General features: G+C 38.8%; 1 protein-coding gene across 1 annotated transcript; it reads right to left on the bottom strand.

Moving 5' to 3' along the window:
• Positions 1–970: 970 nt before the first annotated feature.
• On the bottom strand, positions 971–26,940 carry LOC135463238 (TELO2-interacting protein 1 homolog). The gene is made up of 28 exons (XM_064740532.1): positions 26,815–26,940; positions 26,506–26,546; positions 26,026–26,211; positions 25,023–25,162; positions 23,490–23,565; positions 22,912–23,063; positions 22,088–22,206; positions 21,272–21,368; positions 20,414–20,594; positions 19,092–19,300; positions 18,552–18,608; positions 17,945–18,076; positions 16,816–16,941; positions 16,005–16,121; positions 15,738–15,801; positions 14,921–15,131; positions 14,399–14,535; positions 10,616–10,781; positions 10,153–10,257; positions 9,533–9,745; positions 6,065–6,170; positions 5,755–5,837; positions 5,233–5,348; positions 4,716–4,803; positions 3,945–4,031; positions 3,092–3,214; positions 1,934–2,128; positions 971–1,042 (listed from the first exon to the last, which is right to left on the bottom strand). Exons 2-28 carry the CDS (start codon positions 26,517–26,519, stop codon positions 971–973), a joined length of 3,372 nt encoding a protein of 1,123 aa, XP_064596602.1. The 5' UTR covers positions 26,520–26,546; positions 26,815–26,940.
• Between the last annotated feature and the right edge of the window lie 960 nt (positions 26,941–27,900).

Here is a 27,900-nt window from a genome sequence, read left to right on the forward strand (position 1 = left end):
GGGTTTAACGTCGTACTTAACAATTTTTCAGTCATATGACGACAAAGTCTTTAGAGTGCATGTACGTGTAATGTGCCTCCTTGTTGCAGGATGGATTTTCACCGCTCTTTTATCCAGTGCTGCTTCACTAAGACGACTAACCAAAGGCAAGTAAGCCGCCCTACCCAAGCGATTACACTGCTACGGCAGACATTGCAATATCCCCTTAATGCTGAGCTTCAAGCGGGGAAGGTACAACTTCCTCTTTTAAGGTCTTATGTGTGACCCGACCCAGGATTGTACCTGGATCTGCTCCTGAAGCCGACACTATCAACTGAGCTATCGGGGTCGGTCTCTAATCATGAAGTTGACAGCCTTCGTTTAACTGAAAATCTCTTGAAAACAGCAGTAAACACAAGTTAAATACAAATAAAAATACTAACTATATAAAGTTTTGCATTGTAAACAGGACAACATTGCAGAAGTTAACAGCATATATATTCACCAACTACATGTACATATACACTTTATACACATAAAATATAAAATATTAAAAATGTCATGATATTAATGTTCAGAAGTATTATCTTTGGCACCTCTTGGTGTTTTCCATATCACACATTTTTCAGAATGCAAAAGGTCTATGTCAGAAATTCTTTTGTCTACATGTATGCGCAGATATAGATGGGTCCATTGACAATACACCAAATCACCAATTGACAGTGGACGTTAACTACGTCCCCTCGACAGATAGCTACAACCTGAAGAGGAATTGGAAGTCTTCACTCTGCAGGTTCCCCAGTACCAATGTTTCACCTCATTTCATCCTCCACTTTGTACAGCTGTGGTACAAGATGTTTAGATGGACAAAACAGACTTTCCTCAGCTATTTCCAACATGCTTTCTGATAGGCCAAAGTTAATTTGGAAGTGCCGTCGTCGATCAATAAATTCTACGGCTTCCCCGTGTGAAAATATTAATTCTGGTTACATCAGGATAACTTTGACAACAACTGAACCACATTATCAGAGTACTCATTCCTCTTCCCTGTGCTGTGTTCAAACTGAAAGAATTAAAAACAATTAAACAATTAATTAATTAAAATTAAAAAAAAAATACATATATTATAAGAAGGGTATATGAGGATTTAAACCCCCGCACAATGACGCGCCATGGAATGCAGTGTCACGAAGAAAAATAATGTCAGCTTGCACAATAATTTAGTTGCGCAGCATATAAATTTCACATACACTTTGTGTGCATGGGCTGAGGATCTGACAAATGTACATTTTAAAGGAAGAGACCTCTAAAATTGATGTACATATCACTAAATAGATACTTGGCAGTATGCATAAATATACTTTCATTTATTTTTTCAGATTTTTGTGATGAGAGATAAATGCATTCAAACATTTGAATTCTAAGGTGAGTTTTATGAACCATATTTTCAGAGTCAGGAACTCTGATGTCACTGGAAGGTTTTTCAACTGTAATCACGACACTGAATGTTGGAATAAATCTTTTTACCCATGAGTAAAAGATTACTGATAAAATACTCCCTAAAATTCGTTTCTTATGGTGAACATCAGGAAAAAAAGGTGATATGACGTCAGAGTTCCAAGATACCGTCAGTATGGCTCATAAAGCCCCCATAGTATTAAATATTTGTTTGCCTTTCAACACTCTTGTAAAAATATGAAAAACTAAAAGTATTTTTGTGCATAGTTTTCAGTTGTCTGTGTGATGATCCTTACTTCACATATTATCTTACTTTACTTTAACCTGCCTCATCAGCCAATGGCAATCGAGAATCACGGATGATGTAGGGACATACAATCTATAGTAAAGTTAATTCTGGTTTATTTGTCTATTGATTTCATTGTTGTTTCACGCAGCACTCATAAATTCTTAATTTATCAGGAGGGAACCGGAGAACATTGGGTAAACCACCCACCTTTGGAAAATTACTGATGAACTTTCCAACATTTGATGTAATGATATGCACACCATATTGGTGGAAGAAAAAGCCTTCATCGACTGGTTGACATGCAAAATGAGGCACAGGCATGGTCAACTGCTCACAGTCACCTAGGTTCCACAAACAGTGTTCAAGGCTGGATTTAAACTCCCAACTCGTGGGTCCTAACACCTGACAGGAAAAAAGCTCATGAACAATTTAGCCATGACCTGCTCGAAACATCCTGCTTTAAGCTCTCACCCCAGCTCCAAGAGAGACTAGGTCAAAACATTAAAATGATATGAAGAGAGATATAGGGTAGAGTAATTATGATGGAATGATGAAATGACTCTTACATGATATTACACCAGACAAAAGTGAAACTTCTGTTTCCACATCACACCCCAAAACTTTCAACAGCAGTTTCATATTCCCATACTGGGTGTTACAGCCTACATTAGATGAATGTTGTGCAATGAATGAAAATAATAAAAAATGAACATAGCTGAGCCGGCAGGAGCTGGATTTGAACACACGACTGATCAATGGTTAGTGGTTTCCAGGTAGTACATAAATGCAAAACATACTAAGTAATTCCTGTTATGTTAATATCTGCATTTACAGATCTAAATGACAACAGGGTGTGACAAAATCAGCCAGAGGGTGTTTATTTGATTTGATTGATTTGACTGGCTTTTTTAAGCCGTACTGAAGAATATTTAACTAATACCAAAGCAGTACGCTTTATGGTGGGAGGAAAGCCAGCCACAGGCTGGAGCAAACCCATGACCAAAGAGGGCTTTTAGGCACTCAACACAAGTTGCAATCAACAGATTTGAGGACCTGGTGTCCTTGCAGTTAATATATAGATCTACAGCACTCTGTGGTTATCACTTCACTGACCTTTGTTTTTGAAGTCAAGGATAAATGCCCTTGTATTTGCCTAAACACTCCTAGAAGTAATGAGTAATCTGATCAATACCAGGTTTCTTGTGGTACACAGAATCCATATGCATGTATAACAATTATAATTCAAACAGAAACCAAACATCATTATTTATTTAGTAATCATCATCATCATGTTTTTGATCTTGTTCCTAAATACCCATGGGACAAACCACATTCATTCTACATGGACAGTAATCCAGTACTGACCTTAACTGAAGGGAAGTGTTTGCTGGGTGGGCAGTAATCTTCTGGACTGTATAGATGGCTCAACAGCAGCCAAATACTGTCTGGTTCAATGATGATCAACTTCTCAAATGTCAAAATACAAGCCTGAAATGCAGAATGTTTATTTATTTGATTGTTTTATGTCATACTCAACAATGTTTGCACTCACATAACGGCAGTCAGTTTCATGGGTGGAGGAAACAGGAGTGCCCACAGTAAACCATCCACCTTAGATACGTTACTGATTAGACGCTGATATGCACAACATACTAGTGTAAGACACATGGACTTCAACGAATGTCAGACCAAACAAACATTATGAGCTGCCTATTGCCATCAGTGGGGCAGCGGGAATAAATGGGGAATACAGAAAAGTACCAGTAATAAAATTATCATTCAAGTACCAGACACACCCTTGACTTACCACTTAACAAACATGTATATGATCTTAAAGAACAGCAGAAGGTTGGTATATTGGATATGATGTCATTTTCCTGTGGAAAGCAACCAGTCATGAATGACTAGTTGCTTGCTTGACATCAAAGGTAAACACCAGGGCAACAGGTTCATGTACTGATGTAACTACCCGATTGCCCAGAGAACATACATCACAACCAAAGCTGTACATTTCTCAAACTTCCCCTGCTTTATCCTAAATGCAAGCTGCTCTGCATGACCTATCAACATTTTTTTTTTTTTTTTAAAAACTTGTTATAACTTGTTGAAATTTCATAGAAAGGAACACGGGAGAAAACCCATCTTCTGACCTTACTGAAGGTGGAAACATTTTTAACAGGACTTTACCATTCTACATATATACTTTTTCTGCTGTTACCTGTTGTAATAGACCAGGCTGCCTGGCACTGAGATAAGGCAGACAGGACTTTGCTATGGTCTCAATTTCCATATCTTCCACACCCATCTGCAAATAAACATTGTACAACATTCCTATGTGCTTGTTGACAATGCAATTCAACAAAAAGAGTCCCCTACTGACCACAATCCCATCAAGATTCGAACTACCCTAATTTTTAAGTCCATGACAACAACAGTGTGATCCCAAAGACAAAGTTATATCTCTTTTTGGCTGGCCTAATGGTCACCAGCTTAAATGTACGGTTTTGAATTTAACAACCAAACTCTACACTCAGCAATTTTTAAAAAATGTTATGATCTACACCATTTCTGCTCCATACGGATAATGCATCTGCAAGTTTATTTCACAACTACATGAATCAGAGCCTAACACAGGAATCACTGAAATAATGTCAGTTCAAAAGTTTTATTGCCACTAAATGATTTGTCTCATTTTTCATCTACATGACATTGAAAATCATTTCAATCTAGTCATATTTGTCACCTCAGTTATGGCAATGCCTGACTATCTGGCAGAACTACCTCAGACACCAATCACAATACACAACCAACCACCCCGCCCCTAAACCTATCTTCTCCCGTTCCAGTCAATCTCCAGTCAGAATATATAGACTGCACTCTACCCTAATGTAATGAATGAAAATTCAATATGAACTGGTTTAGATTTAGAATGTTCCCCATTCATGGATGATTCGACAAACGACCGAGTAAATGATCATGAAAAACTTACCATGGAACACAGTTTGCCCAAGTCTGACAGCACAGAAAACTGTAGTTTGTACTCTACTGTAAACTTATAAGCAGGACCAGCCTTCAGGCTGAAAACACATAAAACAATGTGTAATATTAGCCTAGACTAATTTACTTCCATGAGAAATCCTTCTGTTAAGAAAGCGTCACTTGAAGATCAGTATTTCAGGAGTCTCACAAGTTCATGCAGGTTGGACGGGACAGGCACGGGGCTCTCCCACACTGATGCAGGTAAATAGCATGATTTTACAGTATTTGCTCGACCAAATATACACCTGGGGTCTGTCCGCTCAACCGAGTGGTAATCAGCTACAGTAAAATCATGTCTTCTAACCGCGTTATTTTATGAGAGCTCCCACCTTATCTCGTCTAAACCTGTGTGTGAGGTTCCTGAAATGTCGATTAGGCGTATTAAAATCTCTTAACCACTTTGACATACAAAATTAGTTTAAACATGGTTAGTTTTTAGCCAAAATTTGAAAGTACCAGTAGTTTACCTTATTTCAGCCTGTTTCCTTAGGAAGTGTGTCAGTTTGGGAAAGATCCCTTTGACAGTTCTCTTCATGATAAACTCTCCGCAAACAGACGCCAAGGAAGTCAATGTTTGAAATGTCTGCAGTTCAAAACACACTTTATTGAAAATGTGCAAACAGAAATCCATTTCATGAGATTCAAAACCCATTACAGACAAGAAAATAACTTCTGGAGGGTCTTAAAAAAAGCAAAGGTTATTCTTCATTAGAATACCATGTAGAAATCACAACGCACGATGGTCTCAAGAAGTTACAACGTACTGACACCGTGCCTATGCCGAGAGCAAAAGGGGGAAGTAACCAAGGCTGCCGATATAAAGAGTGGGAGTGCAAATGTGTCTTATTTGCCATGCCAAAGCTCTTACTTTGATTATTCAGTGGAGATACTGTTTTTAGAATGGATCTTTATGTCTACCAGAAATAGTATTTCATCAGTGTTCAAATGTAAAAACTTACTAGGAACACAAAACAGTTATACCACCTCACCTTCAAAGTAACCAGCTTTTCCTCGTCACTGAATCTCTCCACAAACGGGGGCCACACCTGGTGCACCAGGGGCAAGAGGACATCTGAAAACAAGTGAGAGGGAGTTGCTACTAAATCTGACTTTAGTGACTCTGGATTCTGGCTGATCTGAAGGCAAACAGAATCATCACAAAAGACATCACAGAATGTGGTTTATTACTTGCACTGATAACACTACTCTGGATAATGAGAGTTAAAAATTCAGCAAAAAGTTTTATTTTGCAAACATTCTAAACTTTACAGAAGTTTCAGAGTTTAATTAACAACTTACTTTGATAATCTGTTAATGCTGTTGCTGCAGTAGCAATGGTGTCCAAAACCAGCAGACGCAGTCGCGGATTGTGCGAGGACAGTAAATGCCTGCTCCTCAACAATACCTACAAACAAGAGATAAAAAGGTCTGACCAGTTATAATTCTCATCACACCACGGAAAGGGTTAGATTTATTTTTATTTTTTTTTCAACCAAGTAATATGCTTTTAAAACATCAGATTCTATGGTGGTCTACAGGTCTACAGTGAGCCAGAGGATATTGTGGTCTACAGGTCTACAGTGAGCCAGAGGATATGGCGGTCTTCAGGTCTACAGTGAGCCACAGGCTATGGTGTCTACAGTGAGCCAGATTCTATGGTGGTCTACAGTGAGCCAGTGGCTATGGTGGTCTACAGTGAGCTAGAGGCTATGGTGGTCTAAAGTGAGCCAGAGGCTATGGTGGTCTACAGTGAGCCAGTGGCTATGGTGGTCTACAGTGAGCCAGAGGCTATGGTGGTCTACAGTGAGTCAGAGGCTATGGTGGTCTACCGTGAGCCAGAGGCTATGGTCGTCTATAGTGAGCCAGAGGCTATGGTGGTCTACAGTGAGCCAGATTCTATGGTGGTCTACAGTGAGCCAGAGGCCATGGTGGTCTACAGTGAGCCAGAGGCTATGGTGGTCTACAGTGAGCCAGAGGCTATGGTCGTCTAAAGTGAGCCAGAGGCTATGGTGGACTACAGTAAGCCAGAGACTATGGTGGCCTACAGTGAGCCACAGGATATGGTGGTCTACAGTGAGCCAGAGGCTATGGTGGTCTACAGTGAGCCAGAGGCTATGGTGGTCTACAAGTCTACAGTGAGCCAGAGGCTATGGTGGTCTACAGGTCTACAGTGAGCCAGAGGCTATGGTGGTCTACAGTGAGCCAGAGGCTATGGTGGTCTACAGGTCTACAGTGAGCCAGAGGCTATGGTGGTCTACAGGTCTACAGTGAGCCAGGGGCTATGATGGTCTACAGTGAGCCAGAGGCTATGGTGGTCTACAGTGAGTCAGAGGCTATGGTGGTTCACAGTGAGCAAGATTCTATGGTGGTCTACAGAGAGCCAGAGGATATGGTGGTCTACAGTGAGCCAGTGGCTATGGTGGTCTACAGTGAGCCAGAGGCTATGGTGGTCTACAGTGAGCCAGAGGCTATGGTGGTCTACAAGTCTACAGTGAGCCACAGGCTATTGTGGTCTACAGGTCTACAGTGAGCCACAGGCTATGGTGGTCTACAGTGAGCCAGAGGCTATGGTGGTCTAGAGTAAGCCAGAGGCTATGATGGTCTACAGTGAGCCAGAGGATATGGTGGTCTACAGTGAGCCAGTGGCTATGGTGGTCTACAGTGAGCCAGAGGCTATGGTGGCCTACAATGAGCCAGAGGCTATGGTGGTCTACAGTGAGCCAGAGGCTATGGTGGTCTACAGTGAGCCAGTGGCTATAGTGGTCTACAGTGAGCCAGAGGCTATGGTGGTCTACAGTGAGCCAGAGGCTATGATGGTCTACAGTGAGCAAGATTCAATGGTGGTCTACAGTGAGCCAGAGGCTATGGTGGTCTACAATGAGCCAGATTCTATGGTGGTCTACAGTGAGCCACAGGTTATGGTGGTCTACAGTGAGCCAGAGGCTATGGTGGTCTACAGTGAGCCAGTGGCTATGGTGGTCTACAGTGAGCCAGAGGCTATGGTGGTCTACAGTGAGCCAGTGGCTATGGTGGTCTACAGTGAGTCAGAGGCTATGGTGGTCTACAGTGAGCCAGAGGCTATGGTCGTCTATAGTGAGCCACAGGCTATGGTGGTCTACAGTGAGCCAGATTCTATGGTGGTCTACAGTGAGCCAGAGGCCATGGTGGTCTACAGTGAGCCAGAGGCTATGGTGGTCTAAAGTGAGCCAGAGGCTATGGTGGTCTAAAGTGAGCCAGAGGCTATGGTGGACTACAGTAAGCCAGAGGCTATGGTGGTCTACAGTGAGCCAGAGGCTATGGTGGACTACAGTAAGCCAGAGGATATGGTGGTCTACAGTGAGCCAGAGGCTATGGTGGTCTACAGTGAGCCAGAGGCTATGGTGGTCTAAAGTGAGCCAGAGGCTATGGTGGTCTAAAGTGAGCCAGAGGCTATGGTGGACTACAGTAAGCCAGAGGCTATGGTGGTCTACAGTGAGCCAGTGGCTATGGTGGACTACAGTAAGCCAGAGGATATGGTGGTCTACAGTGAGCCAGAGGCTATGGTGGTCTACAGTGAGCCAGAGGCTATGGTGGTCTAAAGTGAGCCAGAGGCTATGGTGGTCTACAGTGAGCCAGTGGCTATGGTGGTCTACAGTGAGCCAGAGGCTATGGTGGTCTACAGTGAGCCAGTGGCTATGGTGGTCTCCAGTGAGCCAGAGGCTATGGTGGTTTACAGTGAGCCAGTGGCTATGGTGGTGTATAGTGAGCCAGAGGCTATGGTGGTCTACAGTGAGCCAGAGGGTGTCAGTGACCTCATACATGTTTTTGCTGGAAATGGTTCATTTCACGGTCCATTTGGTGAATGTATTCACAAATCTATATGTACATGGATTTTTAATGATGATATCTAGCAGTTTGTGTGTGTTATGTAACAAAAACCGAATGCCACTGGTCCCAACATTGTCAGAAAAAGGACACCTTGGAATCCAAATTTTCAAATACATTTTACCAGGTTGAAAAATTTCCAACTAAAAAATTAAATAAATCAAATTTTTTTTATGGACGGTGGTTATGGACTTTCATCTTTCATACTTTAGGTTAGTGTTTCATTTTGTCTTTAAAGTATTCAAATCTTCATCATACAAAATGAATATACCTATTATAAGTTCTAGATATGTGTGATATTGTTCAAACATTGGATGTATAGCTCAACTGTACTATATTTTTGTTCTTTTTTTATTTTTATACTTTAAACAATCACTCATTCAATTTCATTTTCACTTTTTATTACATTTCCACTATGTGCTATGACATTTATAACATTTGGCTTTGTTTATGATTTATTTATTAATTTGATTGGTGTTTTACACCTTCTCAAACATATTTCACTGATACGATGGCAGCCAGCATTACTGTGGGAGAAAACAGGCAGAGCCAGGGTATAACCCACGACCATCCGCAGGATGCTGCCTGACCTTCCCACGTACAGCCAGAGAGGAAGCCATCATTAGTTGGACTTGAACTCAGAGCAACCACTGGTGAGAGGCTCCTGGGTCATTGCGCCGTGTTCGCGTGCTTACCACCTTGGCCACAGAGGCCCCTGCCCCTTTGTATATGAGAATTCCACATCACACTTTGTGAGGATGTAACATCCCTATGTGTAAATGTTTGCTGCCATTCCAGACTTTCTGAACAGGTTAAACAATCTGGTTGTATCAGGACAGTTATGCTGATATTATATATTCTAACACCATGTTAGAATTCCTTTTGTTTTTACAAAAAATGTACCTCCTTCACAGTTTTTACATGTTGGGGTGGTTCTGATGGTGTATCTTCATCCTCCATCTGATCCTCATATGCTGGTTCCTCATCCTCATTTTCATCCTCATCCACATTTCCCTCAGATATCAACCTGTTCTTGTGATATTCCTCGAAAAATCTGACCACATCCTCCACAGAAGTTATCTCCCCTTGTGTGGTGAGCAACTTTGGATTTCCAGCCTTAACAACAGACACACATAAAAACAGATCTACACGTGCATGTACATTTAGTTTTTAAACCAGCCAATACTTTTACCACTTTTTCTCTGAAGTTTTTCTTTTCTCCATAGATATGAAGCTAATTAGCCTTTCAGGAACACCCAAACTCTGTCACCTCAAAATTGTTTCCATAACACCTGTTTAGTGTGACAAAATGTTTGTTTGATTGAGGTTCAACATACTACTACTGATCTTGCTAATGTCAAATCTAGTGCCTGCTTCCTACACTGACAAGTCGCTAGCGAGATTTATTTGAATTCTGTTTTGAATAGAATAAAGTAACTTTCAGTTCATGTGATGTATATTTTTAATATGATGTTGCAGACAAAACTATACAGGTAGTGATCCATTAATCACAAGTGCTATACCTTACTGGGAGGGTACCACTTTTCTACCGCTAACACCAGAGAGTGGAGAACCTTCATAAACATGACAGCTTTCTCTCCATAGAACTGATCCAGCGAGGACAAAACCTTTATGAAATATATCAAAATATCATCATGACAAGAGTGTAATAAATTTGAAATGAGGTGAACAAGTGGGTATGATTATCACCAAAATGAATGGTGCCAAGGGGGTGTTACCCAAACAGACATTCAGTAAGTTCTTTTCATTTAAAAATTGATTTTGTTTAATGAATTTATCCTCAGCATTTCAGTTTTCTCAATGAAGAAATGGTGTCACTTTAACTAAACTTTGAAACTGACGCTGTAACCTAGATAGTGTCATTTAAGAAGAAAGATACCATTTTACGAAAGGTTGTGAAAATGGCCAGTGTTACACAATGAATCAAATGCAGATATTTAATAACTTTTCATGCAAGAAGCTCACCTCTTGTATTGTGTCCTGTAACAAGGGCAGTAACTCTGGAGAGCTATGCTGAAGTGTGACCTTGAGAACCAGTGGGGCACGGGGGTTGTGACGGAGATGACGTAACTTGACAGATATAGAGTTCACCAGATAATCAGAGTTAGACTGGAGAAGGTTGTTTATTGAACTAAAAAGACATATGCAAGAAGAAAGTGAACAAAGTGAGCAATGCTGGAGCACAAGTTATAATGTACATGTATGCTTTCAGACAATTCCAGTTTCAGAAAGATGTACATGGTACGGTAATAGTGACTTACAAAATATTGTACGACAAAATGTGTGATAAACAATGTCGTACGTGGCTTTGTGAAATTGGTTTCTAACAGGATGGCACTGGAATGGTCAATCTCGTATTTAAGTGCATGGGTGCACATGTACCCTGTAAACATATACTTCTGTGTGTGAAATGGAAGGAAAACTCCATTCAGGAAAAACAGGAAATCGCTGACACTTGTAATCTTAGTTCATTCTTATGAAAAGCAGATTGAAGAGCAGACCACTCTTCAACACAGAGGCATATCGGGTCACATCCCTGAGATTCAGAGGTGCATCTACTGTACGTTGCATGATAGATAGACGTTTTTTAAAACTAGACTTTTTAAGTGAGATTCCCTCACTAACCATGTTACTGTTGATGCCATGGTAATCCGTCTGTTTTGTTTCCGTTTTTTTTCTTTAGTGACATTGCTTGATTGACCCTTTTTTTTTCAATGAAAATGAGCTTTGAAATCCTGAATTACATGTACAGTGGGCAATAATAATCAGCAATTGTCCAAGTAACTCAATAGTTGTTATTGAATACTTTTATCATGTAGCCTGACGCATGCAATGCCGAAGGAGAGGAAAATTACTGTCAGTGTAATTCCTAAACAAAAGTTAAATAGATTAGACGTTTTATGATGTAGCAACATTCTCCCCGACAGGTCTCATAATTGTGTAACACGTCAGTATATGAAAAACAAAGTAGGAATATTTTTTTATGCTATATGGTTTAGGTGTTGTTTTTTGTGTGAGACTTGATCTCTGATAGGGTGAGTGACAAAGTTAATGATTAATACTATTCCTTTCTCTGGAATATGCCTTGTTTCCTTTTTAAATGCTTAACTTCCCATGTCCTTTCTTGGAAATATAATTCACTATAATGTGCTACATGCATTATGTAGAGTGACCCTGAGGGGCGAGTGTTGTTACATCATGCAACACCTCCCACTCATCCAAGCTTGTCCGGTAAGTACATCATTAATTATTTTCCCCAGCCTGCTTTAACTTAGCTTGAGCCAGGCAACATAATGAAGGCAGTCCACAATAACTATTAAGTCATGTGAACAACAGGAGATGGTTGATGCCCACCTCTAATCTGTGACTTCAAAGCTGATTTTGCATTGGGAGAAAGGTACAGGGAAGTTAAATATTAAAGAGAAGAAACCTAACTATCAATCAAGTACAATTGAATAGAATATGCATTTCCTCACAGGTGCATGCCATAAAAAACATTCTAATATGTACCTCAAGTTAATAAATTATAAATAAAGTCTGCACTGTAGGCAACTCCATTTTGCCTAAGAACTAGTCCTGAAGTCTTCTGTGTTAGGAGGAGAATTGTCTTCGGAAACTTCCAAAGTGCAGTTTGTACATTTCCAGTAGAACTCTTCTTCCCAGAAGGTAGCTAAACAGTACAGTGTGTTTTCCGTTTAAGGGTCTGGAAACCGGAATGTTGGACATAGGTTCCGAGTTTACATGAACAAGCCGGCAGTTTTATCGACTCTCACTGGCTGAGAGGCAACCACACCCCCAGCATAATTACAGAGTGTTGAAGATGAAGGATATATACACATATTTATCTATAATGTGCTGTACATCTTAATATCCAGGAAACGAGTAATATTCATCTATATTACAATCTTCTTTTTCAATGTGCGAAACCTCAATCTACTTTTCCATAAAGAGATGCCAATTATCAATGCCTCACATCCTTCTTTCAATTCCAGACATAAAAAAAAAGTTTCTGAATATGTGTTTCATGCACTTTCGTTTATGAGATTGACAAGTTCAGTGATATACTATCAGAGCCTTACAATGTAGTTTCAAGATAGAGTAAGCTCATTAATTTAATGGAGTGAATTCAAGATGGTTTATTTAATTATCAACTATCTTGGAAAAGACACTAAGACAGTAGTTGCAAACATTTTAATACAATGCAAAATGACGTGGCCTCTTGATGGCAAGAATGGAGGCAGAATTCTATCCTATTTCCACGAGGCAAGGTCAGGCTATTTGCCAACCGTTATCATGGCAGTGAAAGGTCATTCAGTGCAAACTGACCTTTGACCTTGTTTAAATCACTTTTCCACCACATAAGTTGGTCTTAAGCAGGTGATTACTGATGATCAAACACTTACATTTTCCACCTGCGTTCAACATGTATGTCAATTAAAGAAGAATCAAGTCATTCAGTGTAGTTGGACATTTTGACCTTGTCTTAAGTGAATTTTCCACCACATAATCTGGTCTTAAGTTGGTGATTTTTAATGATGTGATCAACTCATTTGATCACTTTCCACCAGTTTTCAGTTCTGTATGATCTACATTAATTAAAGCAGAAATCAAAGGTTATTCTGTGCAAATTTATTTTAGACCTTGTCTTAAGTGACCATTTCACAACATAATTTTGTTTTTAGCTGGTGATTCATTCTACTTTGACCATTCTCAAGTCCACATTTTGCACGTTCAAAATATATGTCAATTTAAGTAAAATCAAAGGTCACTCAGTGCAGCTGACCTTTGACCTTGTCTTAAGTGACTTTTCCACCACATAATCTTGTCTTTAGTTGGTAATAATTTATGACAAGTTCAAACTCTACATTTTCCCACCATTTTCAGTCCTGTAGGATCTTTGTTAATTAAAGTAGAATCAAAGGTCGTTTGAGTGAGTGAGTGAGTGCTTGGGGTTTAACGTCGTACTCAACAATTTTTCAGTCATATGACGACGAAGGAATCATTAGGGTGCATGCACGTGTAATGTGCCTCCTTGTTGCAGGACGGATTTCCACCGCTCTTTTTTATTTAGTGCTGCATCACTGAGACGACTTACCGAAGGCAAGTAAGCCGCCCCGCCCGAGCCATTATACTGATACGGGTCAACCAGTCGTTGCACTATCCCCTTCATGCTGAACGCCAAGCGAGGAAGTTACAACTTCCTCTTTTAAAGTCTTAGGTGTGACTCGACCCAGGATTGATCCTGGATCTACCGGTCCCGAAGCGGACGCTCTACCAACTGTGCTATCCGGGCCGGTCAAAGGTCGTTTGAAGGAAATTTACCTTTGACTTTGTCTTAAGTGACCTTTCCACCACATTATCTTAAGTCGGTGATTCTTGCTACATAGACCATGCTCAACATTTTACATCTGGTTTCAATGTTATAGGTTTTAGGTCAAATAAATCCTTAACTAGCGCTAATTAGTCTTTGTCTTAAGTAGCCTTTCTACTGCAAAATTTTGTCTCAAGATGCAGATTCATCATTAGAATGACTTTGCTTACTATGTAGCATTGGTGTCAGCTTTATAGGCAGTATGTCAAATAAAAGTGAATTTACTGGTAATTAGAAAGAGCCCCACTGTCCAATCCACCTGATTGGCTGCACCTAAGGGTTTCTGTTTTCAGGTAGGCTACCTCTACCCCACCAAACAATCAAAGAGCTTATAGTTTTCATGTCAAATAAATCTCAGCTAGCTCTTGGACTATTACCTGTAGCCACAATGTTTACATATTTCTTGTAAGGACAGGTATGCTGTGGTGCTAATCAGCCCATTCTCATCTCCTAGCTTCTCCATCAGAGGATACAACACCTTCATCAGTAACGGTGAAAACTTGGTGCCCAAAACCTGTCACAGACAGACAAAAGTATGACCACATTCTTACTCTTCATTACTATCAGTTCTCTTTTAACATTCAGTAATATTTTCCATGTTTTCTTTGTTTACTGTTAATGTTATTTCCTCTATTTTAGTGGTTTATAAGTTGAATAAACATGTAGATTATGTTTCACACTAGCAAGAATACAAGTTACATAAATGATCAAAATATACCTGTGAACTTTTTTTAAAAAGAATCTACAGTAAATGTTAACTAAAACCTGAGAAAAGAATCCACGAAATATCCACAGAAATTAAATAAACCATTAAAACCATCCATGTAATAGTCAAGAAGGGAATCATAAATCCATTCTGAACTTATCAATCCTAAAACACTCTTAAAACCACACCACACCTGTGAAAATTTTCCAAATCCTTCCAAGAATAGGCAAATTTGAAGAATATTGGTGTTGAGAGTTGCAACTGGCTGCCTGCTGTCAGAGGTCAAGGCAAGCTGTTGACCCTGTGACCATGACCTTGTTAACATCTGCTTTCCAGCATCATCATCAACATTCGAAGTTTTTAGGTTAAAGTTGGTTGGAGACAGAAACTCATCAATCAACATTCTGAAGGAAGTTTTCAAAAATCCTTATTAAATGATGTATAGAAATCATACTTACAACTATCATGATACATTTGCACTTTTTTTGAAAAGAAAAGACAACATAAATTATTACCTTAGTAATTCCAGGTAAATGGTGAAAACAGATCTGAGTGTCCACAAAAGTTTTTGTCTGATGTGTTTGGTAAATCTGTAAATCAACTCTTAAATCCATAGAATATACCATAATAAAGAAACCCAAAACAGGCGTGTTTTCAAGTTGTAGAGATAACTACTGACAGATTATAACTGATAACATTGTGGCACCTTTCATTTTTCTTAATGAGCATTTTTTTGCTCACTTTGAACTGCGATATCTCTGTTATACAACATTACTAAAAAAAGGTGTGCCTTTTAAATCTTATGTGGGATTCTTCATAAATATGTACGGTTTTTACACATTTGGTGTAGTATCATCTTTTCTTTTAAAATTTATTACCTTAATTTTTTTGTTTTGTTTCGAACTAATTAGCACTTAATTTTCACATTAAAGCCAAAGAAAAGTACATGTACTAGCTGAACATTTCATGTTATGCAACCAATTGCTATATATATTCTTAGAAAAGCTTACCTTATTAAAGACTCCAATATGACCTTGTCTTTGGGCACCATCTGCTGGTGATACTGAACAGTGTCTGGAAATTAACACAGGTACGTGAATCACTGGGTCAATGTGTAAATTACTGACTGGAGTAAACAAGGCTGATATGAACAGTGGGTATGTTTATTTAATGAAAAATTAATTGAAACATCACTAGTTTTAGTCAATTGTGCATTTAACAGAGATACATGTATTCGAAGATAATTGAAAAATTAACAGCTATTTGATTTGTCTTACCATCAACAGTGACAGTTCCCACCAGAATTTCATTCAAAATGAAAGTTGAGGGCAATCTGTACACCTTAGACTCATGGAAGACATCCAGAAAATGGTCCACTAATATGTCTGCATCCCCTGAGAACAAGGTAGCCATAAATCAATTTAACAGGCAGCTGTGCTTATAAAAATCCCTCACCACAAAGACTTGATATGTCAAAATGTCCTCTGCACTGATCACAATCTGATCACTAGCAGAAGAACCCACCAGTGAACTCATAAACAGAACTGAATGAATTTGGCTTTGACAGTAGCTATGGAAATATGTTTTCATACACAATATGGGCCCTGTTTCACAAAATGTCTTCACTTTTGTTTTGCCAAAGTAAACATGGTAAAAGTGAATTGCTTAAGTAACATTATACTATATTAACATGTATGTAGTGTTGGACTTTTGATAAGTTATTTTGGGAAACACTCTATGCAGGCAAAAACTACTCACTTAACTGAAACTGGGCCTAAGTCAAAGTATAAAAACTTTTCACGATGCTTAGTTTTTGCCCTGGAAGTTGAAATTTAGATCCCTTAAGTTCAACTTGATGATTTGGACAAAATTTCATTTTCTAAAGAACAAAAACAACCTTTAAGATCTTATTTCAAACTTTGACTTAAGTCAGAAATGCCTATGTGGAATTTACCCTTGAACTCTAACCTAAGAAAATAAGATAAAGATCAGATTAATTCCTGTTCAATGCATTAAAGATTTGATTATATATGTACATATATTTGCATCACTTTCTTCTTTCAGGCGAGTAAAGCTGTAATGTGTTACCATAGTATCCCAGCAATCTCACGACATGAACCAGCTCCTGCAGCACTCTCTCATCTGAGAAGTGTCTGAAGTACTTCCTGGGTCTCTGTATCACAGAGCTGATATCAGGCTCCAGAGCACTTGCCCCTGGTGGTGGTGAGGGGATGAAGAAAGATACATTTATTATTCATTTACCTGATGATTTATATAATATTTTTGCTTTATAATACTTGATGGGTGTCAGATTTATGAGCCGAAAAAAAAGAAAAAAAAAAGAAAAGTCACTTGTAAACCACTGTTCTGTGCCCGCTACCTGACACATTTCCTGATTTAAAGCAGCAGATGTTCTGTCAGAACCTGGATTTGAACTTGCAACTTCACTGGCCAAGGGTCTGTAGTTTGCTGCCAAGCCAGCAACCCAATGAAATGAAGCAAAGATCCCAAATGAATAAATGGGCAGTATTTCAAGCACACAGTGGAAAGATTATTTTCAAAATTTCACTTTTTCATGTTTATCACATTATTTGATTAATTATATGAAAGTTATTTGATAGAAAATCAAAAACAATGAACTTTATGGACAGGTCAATTCCACAGCATACTAATGAACAGTAATGCATTTAATTCTCAAAAATTGAAATATTGCCGACATGGCGTTAAGCCATAATCATTCATTCATTCATTCTAATTCTCAAAACTTTGAAATTAGCAATGAAATATGAACATTATCGTCATATTTATTTATTTCTTTGACTGGTGTTTTACACCGTACTCAAGGATATTTCACTTATATGAAGGCGGCCAGCATTAAATACATTATTATCATAAAGTGAATGAGTCAGCGATTGATTCATACAAGAACTGCCATATGAAAGAGGCTTGGCAAGATGAAATATCCCTCCAGCTTCCTTTCAAATTCTGACTCCAGTTAACATTACCCAGCTTTCATTAGACAACATAAACATGTCACTCTATTAATTGTTAGAGCAGTAGTGCCCTAAAATTGACCACTGAAAAGTGAACTTTATTTGAACAAGTAACAAATTTTATATTCGGATCAAACCAACAAAGAATTCTTTTACAGCTCACTGGTCTGCTCACACATGTAGCATCTATTACTGATAACTTAAAAACTTCAATGACATATTACCATGTTCACTTATGTGAGAAATATCCTCAGTGATTTTGATGTCCGTACAGTCAAACTCCAAAACCTGGACCAGAGCCATTGATAATCTCTTCAGGTGAGATAACGAGCGTAGCAAACTACAGGTATGAGGTCCTGAAAATGACAACAGATTAGGTACAGCTACAATGCTTGCCACAACAGTGCCTTCACATACTTGATTTCCTAAAGTACAAATGCCCAATTAGAACAAGGGGATTATCTGTACTAAAGTCAAGCACTGAATCAAACATCACTGATGTCTAACAAGTAGGTTATAGAAAAGATCATGAAAGAAATAAGCATAGCCACGCTGCACAAACAGTCAGAGTCAACGCCCCAAACAGGCCTTCCTGGGGGAAGTACTACAGCCTTGGTCACAGCTCAATTAATGTTCCATTCCTAAAATTCAGTATAGACAAGGCCTAGCCTGGATTTGCCTACCCCTCACACCAGTCAATCAGAATCGATTCTGTATCCCTTTAAGTTACTACCTATAAACATACAAAAACTGAAAGTCTCTTTCAGTGTTCTGTATAAAACAAGGAAAACAAAACAAGTACACGTTTACACTTCATCTTGGAAAACTTACCCAGTAACTGTATATATCCACTCAACAGGTTCAGTATGGAGAGTTTCTCAGAATCATCTGGAATAAATGGAAAAATGAAAAGCTGGTCTAAAGTCACTGCATCCCACATATAAAATGCCACAGGTAACAGAAGAAAAGGATGACCATTTCAACAACATAAAATAAATGTAGAATATTCTTTCAGCTTTATAACTCAGCTCTGAGTCAGTATGGATTTTCAAAACAGCAAACAAATACTATACGGCTGGAATCCCATTAGCACACTTCTGACCAAATAACATTTCCATTTTGAATTTGTACATTCTGCTGTTCTCACTATCCGCAGGCCAGTCAATAACTCACATGAGGTCGTCTGCACCCTTCACCAATATGGTGTGTATGCACTTATGTCCTACCCCATAAGGCTGTGAAAATATTCTTGGTGTAAAACACCAATCAAACAAATAAACAAATAAATCTTAATGTCACACTAGGAAACATCTCATGTACAGAGGCTCTTCTATAAGGCATTTCTTAAATCTGCTTACTATACAATTATACCTGCTGTTCTCATTTCTCTTGGAAGAGTAGTTGCTAGAGAGTAAAGGTTATCTTCTAAAATCTCCACCAGAGGGCGCCCTGACTCTCCTTGCATGTGGTGATGACTGAAACTCTCCAGTCCCTTTCTGGCTTTAGAGGAGACCACATCATATTCATCCCTCAGCTGACCAACTACGACTTCCAGTAACACAGGAACACTCTCACTAAGACTACTTTAAAATCAAAAATACAATGTCAAACATAAAATACCCATGGCTTAAGTAACATACCAGGGTACCCATTAAGAAAGGACATAAGGAAACAAGGTATCCCTGCCCTGCTCTCCTCAGGCAGAATCCTGTAGCCTTCCGCCAATTACCTCTGCTGAAAGATCTCATAATCCAGAATGACCAATGGAAACAAGAGTAGAAATAATATGTTGATGTAAAGTTATTGCAGTCTGCCAGAAACCCGCAAATGGTCATGGGTTTCTCCCAGGGTCTGCCCAGTTTCCTCCCACCAAAATGGGAAGCCGCCGTCATACAAATTAAATATTCTTGAGTACAGCGTAAAACACCAATGAAATAAATAAATAAATGAAATAAAGTTACTGTGAACAAATGAAACGAGAAGATGAAAACAGGCCAAATTTTACAAAACTTATGGATAGAGATCCGATTTTAAGTGTGGAAAATACTGAAGGTTCACTTGTGGGCAAGCAGTGACACCAGGTATTGCTAAAGTAGTTATTATTTGGCTGGGTATGTGAGATTTGGTGGTCGACATCCTACCTCTATGTAAGTTATGTGAATATTAATGAAGTCACACATACACTTCCGACCAATGAAAATGTTTACTCATTCAAAGGTTGTCAGCTAACAAAGCTTACGCCATTTTTCACTCTTATCAGAAAACCATATGTCTTTTGACAGAGCACAGAACTGATAGGTTAGAATGGTGTGTCACGGAGAGTATACGAAAATATCTCTCAAGCCTATAATATTTTTTTCTACTGTCACCATGTCAAGACAGCCCAAAATACTGAACCAAATCTATTTTAGATGGGATTTCTTTAAGAGGCATCTAGGAACTGAGGTATCATATACATTACTTTTGGCAACAAACTGCTTCATTAATTGCTTGTGGCGGAGCTTCTAATATTGTTTACACAAATGAGTAAGTACATGCGCATGGATATTTGTCAGAATTATATTATGGCCTTGCATCAGAAGAATAATTAAATCTGATAACATCTACAAAGCAATAACAAATTGCCACAGCATTTAACAGAATTAATGTGACTAATTGAACATATTTTTCCTGATAATATTCCAAAAACTTACTTTGTACAGTCGATCAGAAGTTGGACTGCCCAGTCAACGAGAGCACTTCTTACTTTCCAACTGGAATGATCACGCAGTTTCACGATTTCTTTCACCAAGATCAGAAGATTGGAGGATGTGGTTTTCACCCAATCAGGATCTCTCTTCACCTTCAGCTCAGCCAATCGCTCATTACTCAAATCTGCAGACAATAAGTCTTACAAGTCAATACCAATGACATCTAATAAATACACGACACAAATAAATGAATGAATGAATAACATAGTGAATGAACGAATAAATGAATAGAGAAGTGAGTGAACGAATGAATGGATAAAGGAGTGAATGAATGGAATGAGGCTTGATGAAACATTGGCAGGATTTCAGCTGTATCAAAGCAAAAGGATGTTAAGACCAGGAAGTGAATGAGAGTAATACTGGTGGCAACTAATAAATGAATGAATGAACGAAGTAATAAAATGAATGAAAGGCATGAAGCTTGACAAAAAAATGACAGTATTTCAACTGTATCATGCTGAGAAAATATTAGAACGAAAACACTAACGAGAGTAAATATAAGTTTACACTATTAAAAAAGTAAGAGATTCTCAAACTAAATGTAAGAAAACCTCCGCTGAGTTGTAAAACACAGAGCAGTACATGGAAAGTTGATAGGGTAAAAAATTAGATCATATAAACAAATGGTGAATCAGGGCTTAAAATGAAAAAAACTACACACTTGTAATTAATTTGGAACTCCTTGTCTTAATAATACATCTTTGATTTAAGTTTAAGCATACTATGATACACTTCATTTTTATAGTTTCCTCAAGCTTTGTTGTGACTGGAAAGGTAGATGCGCCAAATATAATTTTATACCTTTATATTCACTTTTCTCTGAATGCCTTTCATCCAGCTGTAAAGAGTTGTCTCCCATCACAAGCACCACAACTTGCCTCCAAGCTTCAATGGCAGTCTACAAGGAAAAAACTAATCATTAAACACAACGCCTACTAAAGACAACTGTTAAAGACATGACCAAAGATTTCTGACTGGGTATCAATTGTTTCTAGATGTGTCTTCATAAACACAAGTCCAGCTCCCATTAAAATCAGTTTTAATGTAAGAAATTAATTAACACATGCAGTGTTTGTAGACAGTGCAACAACACCATAATACTAATGTCAGCACACCTTGTGTAAGGTGCGCAAGTCTGTGGGTGGTGTGTACATGGCAATGAGGTTCTGGACTGAGTGGGTGGGGTGTACATGACACTGAGGTGCAAGAGTTGGTGGGTGGTGTGTACATGGCACTGAGGTGCCAGACTGAGTGGGTGGGGTGTACATGGCACTGAGGTGCGGGACTGAGTGGGTGGGATGTACATGGCACTGAGGTGTGGGAGTGGGTGGGTGGGATGTACATGGCACTGAGGTGTGGGAGTGAGTGGGTAGGGTCTACATGGTACTGAGGTGCGGGAGTGGGTGGGTGGGGTCTACATAGTAATATCCTATCAAGTACTTTCTCAAACTACATGCCCTATTTCTTCTAAAATCCGGGACACCTGGTCTGCTCATTTTAGCCAATATATGTGTAATTTGAGCAGGAATATAAACTTTCTTATTTTTTTTTTTTTAGTCACATGGTTTGACCATGTTCTGCTGAGAATTTGACAAGACTGATCTGTACAAACCGTACCACTGTGATCATCTGGCCTTGTTTAGAATCTCCTGTGATTATTTTACATAAACCCATGGACATCCCAGGCAGGAAGGAGGCAAACAAGTCTCCTCGACATCGTGTCTTTGACACACTATCTGAGAAAAAATAATCAAAACAAACCTCACACACTCCAGATTCTGTGTATTCAGCTTAGGATGAAAAATACAAACTAATAATATATATTTTTGAAAATTTTATTGGTGTTTAGGCAAAGAGAACTTTGGTTACATGACAATGGTCAACATTATGGAAAGAGAAAACTATAGAGGCTCGAATAAACCGATGCCAAATCCGACAAACCTACCGACTTAAATGAGAAGGCGAAGAATAATACATAAGGTGAACCAGAACGGGATGAACGAAATACCATCAGCTACATGTATATACCCTAATTCTTCAACCTTTTTAACCATTTTAATACATTCTGAGAGAACTATGGGTTGTACAGAAACTTTCGCACGAAGTTTGCTCCTTTAGTGACACAAACAAATTATTTAGGCATTACTTTCTCAAGAATTGTATGCACAAGTTCTACTGATGCTTAGATTTTAAAAAGGAGCTTGTGGGAGACACACGACTGCACAACTTCAGCTGAAACACATAAAGTACTGAAAGTGAAAACTGGTGCAATACTTCAGGAGGGTTTGTGTGAAAAAAAAATCATGTATCTAGTCCTCCCTACTCCTCCCCTCACTTCATTGTCAGGGGGTATAATAATGACATCTGTGAACAATACACACAGTGGATATACAGCACAACATAAATGATGACCAGTAAGGATTTGGTGAATCTAGACTTACCTTTGCAGTGAGTTCTCATCAGGGTCAGTAGACAGTGTATAGCCTCTAACCTCAGATGTCTGGCTCTCTCTGTTTGAGCCACAGACAACATGACTGTGATCAGGTGACCCAGCATCGGCATACTCTCCGACCCATACAACTTCTCTATTATACTTCAAAAACAAAACAAGATTTAATCAATTTGTTATTAGTGTTATCTTCCTCATGATTTTTTGAATTTCATACAAGTACAACATTGTCTGTGAGCCTATTCACAAGGAATTCTGAAGCAGCCATTACCAAAATGAGGAACCAATCTGATAAACCAACATCGATTGATCAGATCATAACTGATATGTAACCAAAATGCTCCTAACTTTAATGCCTAGCTCATTACTAATGGCAGTCACAAAGATCACCACAAGCATGTGGTGTTAGAACAACACAGTATATATGGTAATTCTCTCAAAGATATTTTTCCTGATGACACATTCAAATGATGGTAGGTCATGTTGTTGAGGAAGGCTGTTGAATGACAAATGTTCAAAAGAAAAGTAAAACAAAATTTGTACACTCAACATTTCTTATTTCTTACTTACCTTGAATCACAGCTTTTGAGTAAAGTGTCTAAGCACTTAATGACTGCAAACTTCAACTCTTCAGACACATTTGATACTGTAATAATACAATAAAGTCTTCCTCAAAAAGAATCCTAACTTTTTCAGTTTTTTATTCTGAAAATACTATGTTAGAAGCTGTTCTACAACTCCTGTATTCCAAATTTTATGGCAAGTATTTATCTTCTTGATTAACGTTTTATACAGTACTCAAGACAATATGTATTTCACATATATGCCAGCGGCCAGCATTATGGTGAGAGGAAACTGGTCAGAGCCAGGGAAAAACATACAACCATCAGCAGGTTGTTGCCTTCCCTCCTACAGCAGGAGAGGAAGCCAGCATGAACTGGACTTGAACAATTCAACCGCATTGGTGAGAGGCTCCTGGGTCATTGAAGGCGCACTGACATCCTATCCACCTCCATCACCGAGGCCCCTCATTGCATGCAAAAGACATTTCTTTTTTATTCATAATTAGCTACACCAGTACATATGTTTTAACTGAGAGTAAAATTGAAAATTGTATACTAACTTGAGTAATATGGCACTTAAAAGCACTAGATAAGGAGGCTAGTTTTATGCATTTTTTCTGCCAACACTCAGTTGTCTCTGCAGAATTACGTCATAACCTTTATGAGCCATCAGAGCATCGCCAATTAGTTCAGGGTTAAAAAAGCTACAAGACTGACAACAAGCATATCTAATTTCTCCACAAAATAGTTTGCTGTTCTGCCTATGGTTGTAAAAACAGTTCGTCGGAGAACACTGGAGTTAGCTTTTTTCAAGTTTCCAGGCACTCTGACCTTCCGGAAGGCGTGGATTTAAAGCACAAGATGGAAAGATTTTGTACCAGAATATTTCACTTATACGATAGCGGCCAGTATTATGCTAGGATGAAACCGGGCAGAGCCCGGTGGAAACCCATGACCATCCGCAGGTTGCTGAGAGACCTGCCAAGTACAGCCGGAAAGGAAGCCAGCTTGAGCTGGACTTGAACTTACAACAAATGCAATGGTGGGAGGCTCCAAGGTCACTGAGTCGTGCTGTCGTGCTAACCCCCTTCGCCATGAAGGCCCCCGCATTTGCTCAATCCAACAGGGCTGTGAGTGCATGTCATTAATAAGTATGTACAGATTGCTATGGTAATTTGGAATGCTGTGACTGTTCTGATCCCAATATACTAAAAGATTTAGTGTGAAGTGAGGTAAAGATTTATTTGTTTATTTATTTGATTGGTGTTTTACGCCGTACTCAAGAATATTTCACTTATACGACGACGGCCAGCATTATGGTGGGTGAAAACCGAGCACAGCCCAGGGGAAACCCACCACCATCCGCAGGTTGCCGGCAGACCTTCCCACGTACGGCTGGAGAGGAAGCCAGCATGAGCTGGACTTGAACTCACTGGGACCGCATTGGTGAGAGACGCCTGGGTAATCACGCTGCGCTAGCGCGCTAACCAACTGAGCCACGGAGGCCCCGAAGTGAGGTAAAGTTAACTGTTAGGCCTACCTTTGCCAATATTGGCAGGTGAACTGATGAGCACTGAGAGAGTAGTCAGTACATCAAAGCACATTTCCCACCTATGAACTGTCGTCTTAGACAACACAAGTCCCATACAAGTACACACATCTGTATATAACTCCTCTGACCTACAAAATGACACAGTCATATTTATTTATATGTTCGACTGTTGCGTAAGCTCTCACTTATACTATGGTAGTCAGTTGTATCAGTAGAGGAAACTGGAGTGCCTGCAATAAACCACCAACCTTTGGCAAGTTACTGACAAACTTTTCTCAACAATGTACAGATATGCACACCATACTGATGGCAGACAAGTGAGTTTCAATGAGCATTAGATTGTGCAAATAGTCTTATAAAACAGTATTTAAAAAAATAAAAAGATGGGCAACATGAAATAACAAGAACAAACATAATACTGGATGGCGACAGCAAGAGTAACGTCAAAACATACGAAAGCAAACAATGTCTAAGGCATCATACATGCACCTCCTATATCAGAAATTTGGAGTTGCAAACCTTCCCAATGAGCTCTATTCTACTCCCACAATTTGGTACCTGCTCAAATAGGTTACCCCATGTATAAATTATTGCGAAGTTAAGAGACAAATACGTTCAGCATTTTGGCATAACACTGCATTCAATATCTGCATTTCATGAAAATTTTCATTGTGCCTGCATGGGCTAAATATTGGGCTGCCCCATATATTTCTTGCAAAGTTTATAGGTGAATATGTTTGGTTGTTAGTCCTATGAACAACGCATCCCTGACTTCAATCATTGCACTCCGTGAAAATGCTCAGTGAACCTATCAGTGGAACATTGGATTACTGACATATGAGGCATTCTAGCACTAAACATCGGGTTTTTATTTGATATGACATGCAAAAAGCTTCTGTTTCAAATCCTAATTGTACCACATCAAAGCCACCTTATGAATTATGATAGAGTCATACAACACTCAGTCCACCCACAAAGGCCCAAACCTTACATTTTCTTTGGTTGCTTGAGAATAATCCTCAAGGGGAACAGGATATATTCCTGAAGTTCTTGCAGCCCATCTGCATTAGCATCATCCAGAGCTCTAATAAGAGCTTGTACATTTTCTCTGGTATGTTCCTTGGCCAATTGAACACAGATTGGTTGAAATGTTTCAAAAAGACGATGGAAAGCTTCCCTGGAATATAATGTTAAAATTATGTGAGGTAATTACGGGATAATCTCTTGAAAATGTTGATTTCTGGAAGTGAACTTGTCCACAAGTCCACGTTGAGACGTTTAGACAATTAACATGAAAACATTTGCAGAAACTATTTGGAGTCATTCTACAAGCTGGTTTGCTCAGAATCAAAAACAAGCAATGTTGTAACATCACTTAAATTTTATTTGTCTGTTGACATACAAACAATAAAGATTCACTTTAAAGACTAAAGTTACTAACTTTTAAACTATTAACTACCAATGTACTTACACACTATGGTCCATGATGCTAGACTTCAATCCTCCAGAAGTCTACAATTCAAGAGAAAACATGTACACATATAATAGCATATCGTAGTATTATATACACTCATAGTACAAGTCGTCCAGATTTGATTTGAAATTGGAGAGGAACTGCTTCAACTTTACCATCGTCTAAGTGTTAGTAGGAAAGTTTAGAAGGACATGCAGTGGGTAATTTAAAGTCAAGGGAATAAGAAAACCACTTGAGATTTCATGAGACTTTAAGACGGGAGATATAAAATCAGAAAAAAAATCAGCCTGTTTTAAAGACACGGACCTGCGTGTTCGATCAACCACACATAATGTAATGTCACCAAAGGGCTGTGGCGAACTGACTCCGCTGTTGTTGTTGTTGCTGCCACTGTTGTAAGAAATTAACTATTTATATTTTTCAGCTATTTAAACCAACATAAGCATTAGCCAGTGCTCTAAAGTAACAATGATAAGGATGTGTCGCATTAAACCGCAGCTTCAAACACAATAAAATTATGCGTCAAATAATTTTGAAGTAATGCTTTGAATGTGCGCGTTGCCTGCTCGCCACAACAGCTTGTGCTGGCTATAAGCAAATACTTAACTCTTGATTTGTTCGACCATACCTGTTGAAAATACGAAATTAGGATTATGTGGATCAACCTCATTGGTGTGTGTCAGCTCTTTCATTTGTGAAAATTGCTATCACTCTTAAAACGTTTTCGCAGTTATTTTGATGAGGCATCATTTCCACATGCATAAGATATGCAGATGAAGATATATAGCTACCGTAGGCTCAGGCTAATTTTTCTGCTGGAGGCATTCTTTATGTGTATCGGTACACGGAAGTAAACTTTGTAAAGGTAGGTTATACAGCAATGTATAGAAGTGACCTGCTTTAATTGATATTGATCAACAACCTACGGAAAAAGCGCTGTGTATAAGTACAATAACCAAATCAATAATGAATAAAATGTTAAAAAGATTGTGCAAAAATAGTGTAAAAAAAACCCGTGTAGAGCTATATAGCTGCATGTGTTCACATTTTAAAGAAAAATACTAGATAAACACCAGATGTGGTTGTATTCTCGATGTGAACATTTATATACGTAATGGTTGCGTAATGATGAATATGTAGGTCAACTTTTGTTAATACATCCAAGGCAGGGCAGTGTGAATTAAGCTGTGGGCATATTGTGTTGTGTCTCGCGAGGTACGGCACACGTATGCATGATGATTTTTTCAAGTTTGTCAATTTCGTTCACCGCCTCCCGTTTATATATATTGCGTGAACGACAATATATATGTACCTGTTTAATTATTTTATGTTGTTTTATGCTGTGGTTGTTTTTTTTTTGTTGTTGTTGTTTTTGTTGTTTTTTGGCATATG

Source organism: Liolophura sinensis, chromosome 1, assembly GCF_032854445.1.
Source record: "Liolophura sinensis isolate JHLJ2023 chromosome 1, CUHK_Ljap_v2, whole genome shotgun sequence".
NCBI classification, from domain to species: domain Eukaryota; kingdom Metazoa; phylum Mollusca; class Polyplacophora; order Chitonida; family Chitonidae; genus Liolophura; species Liolophura sinensis.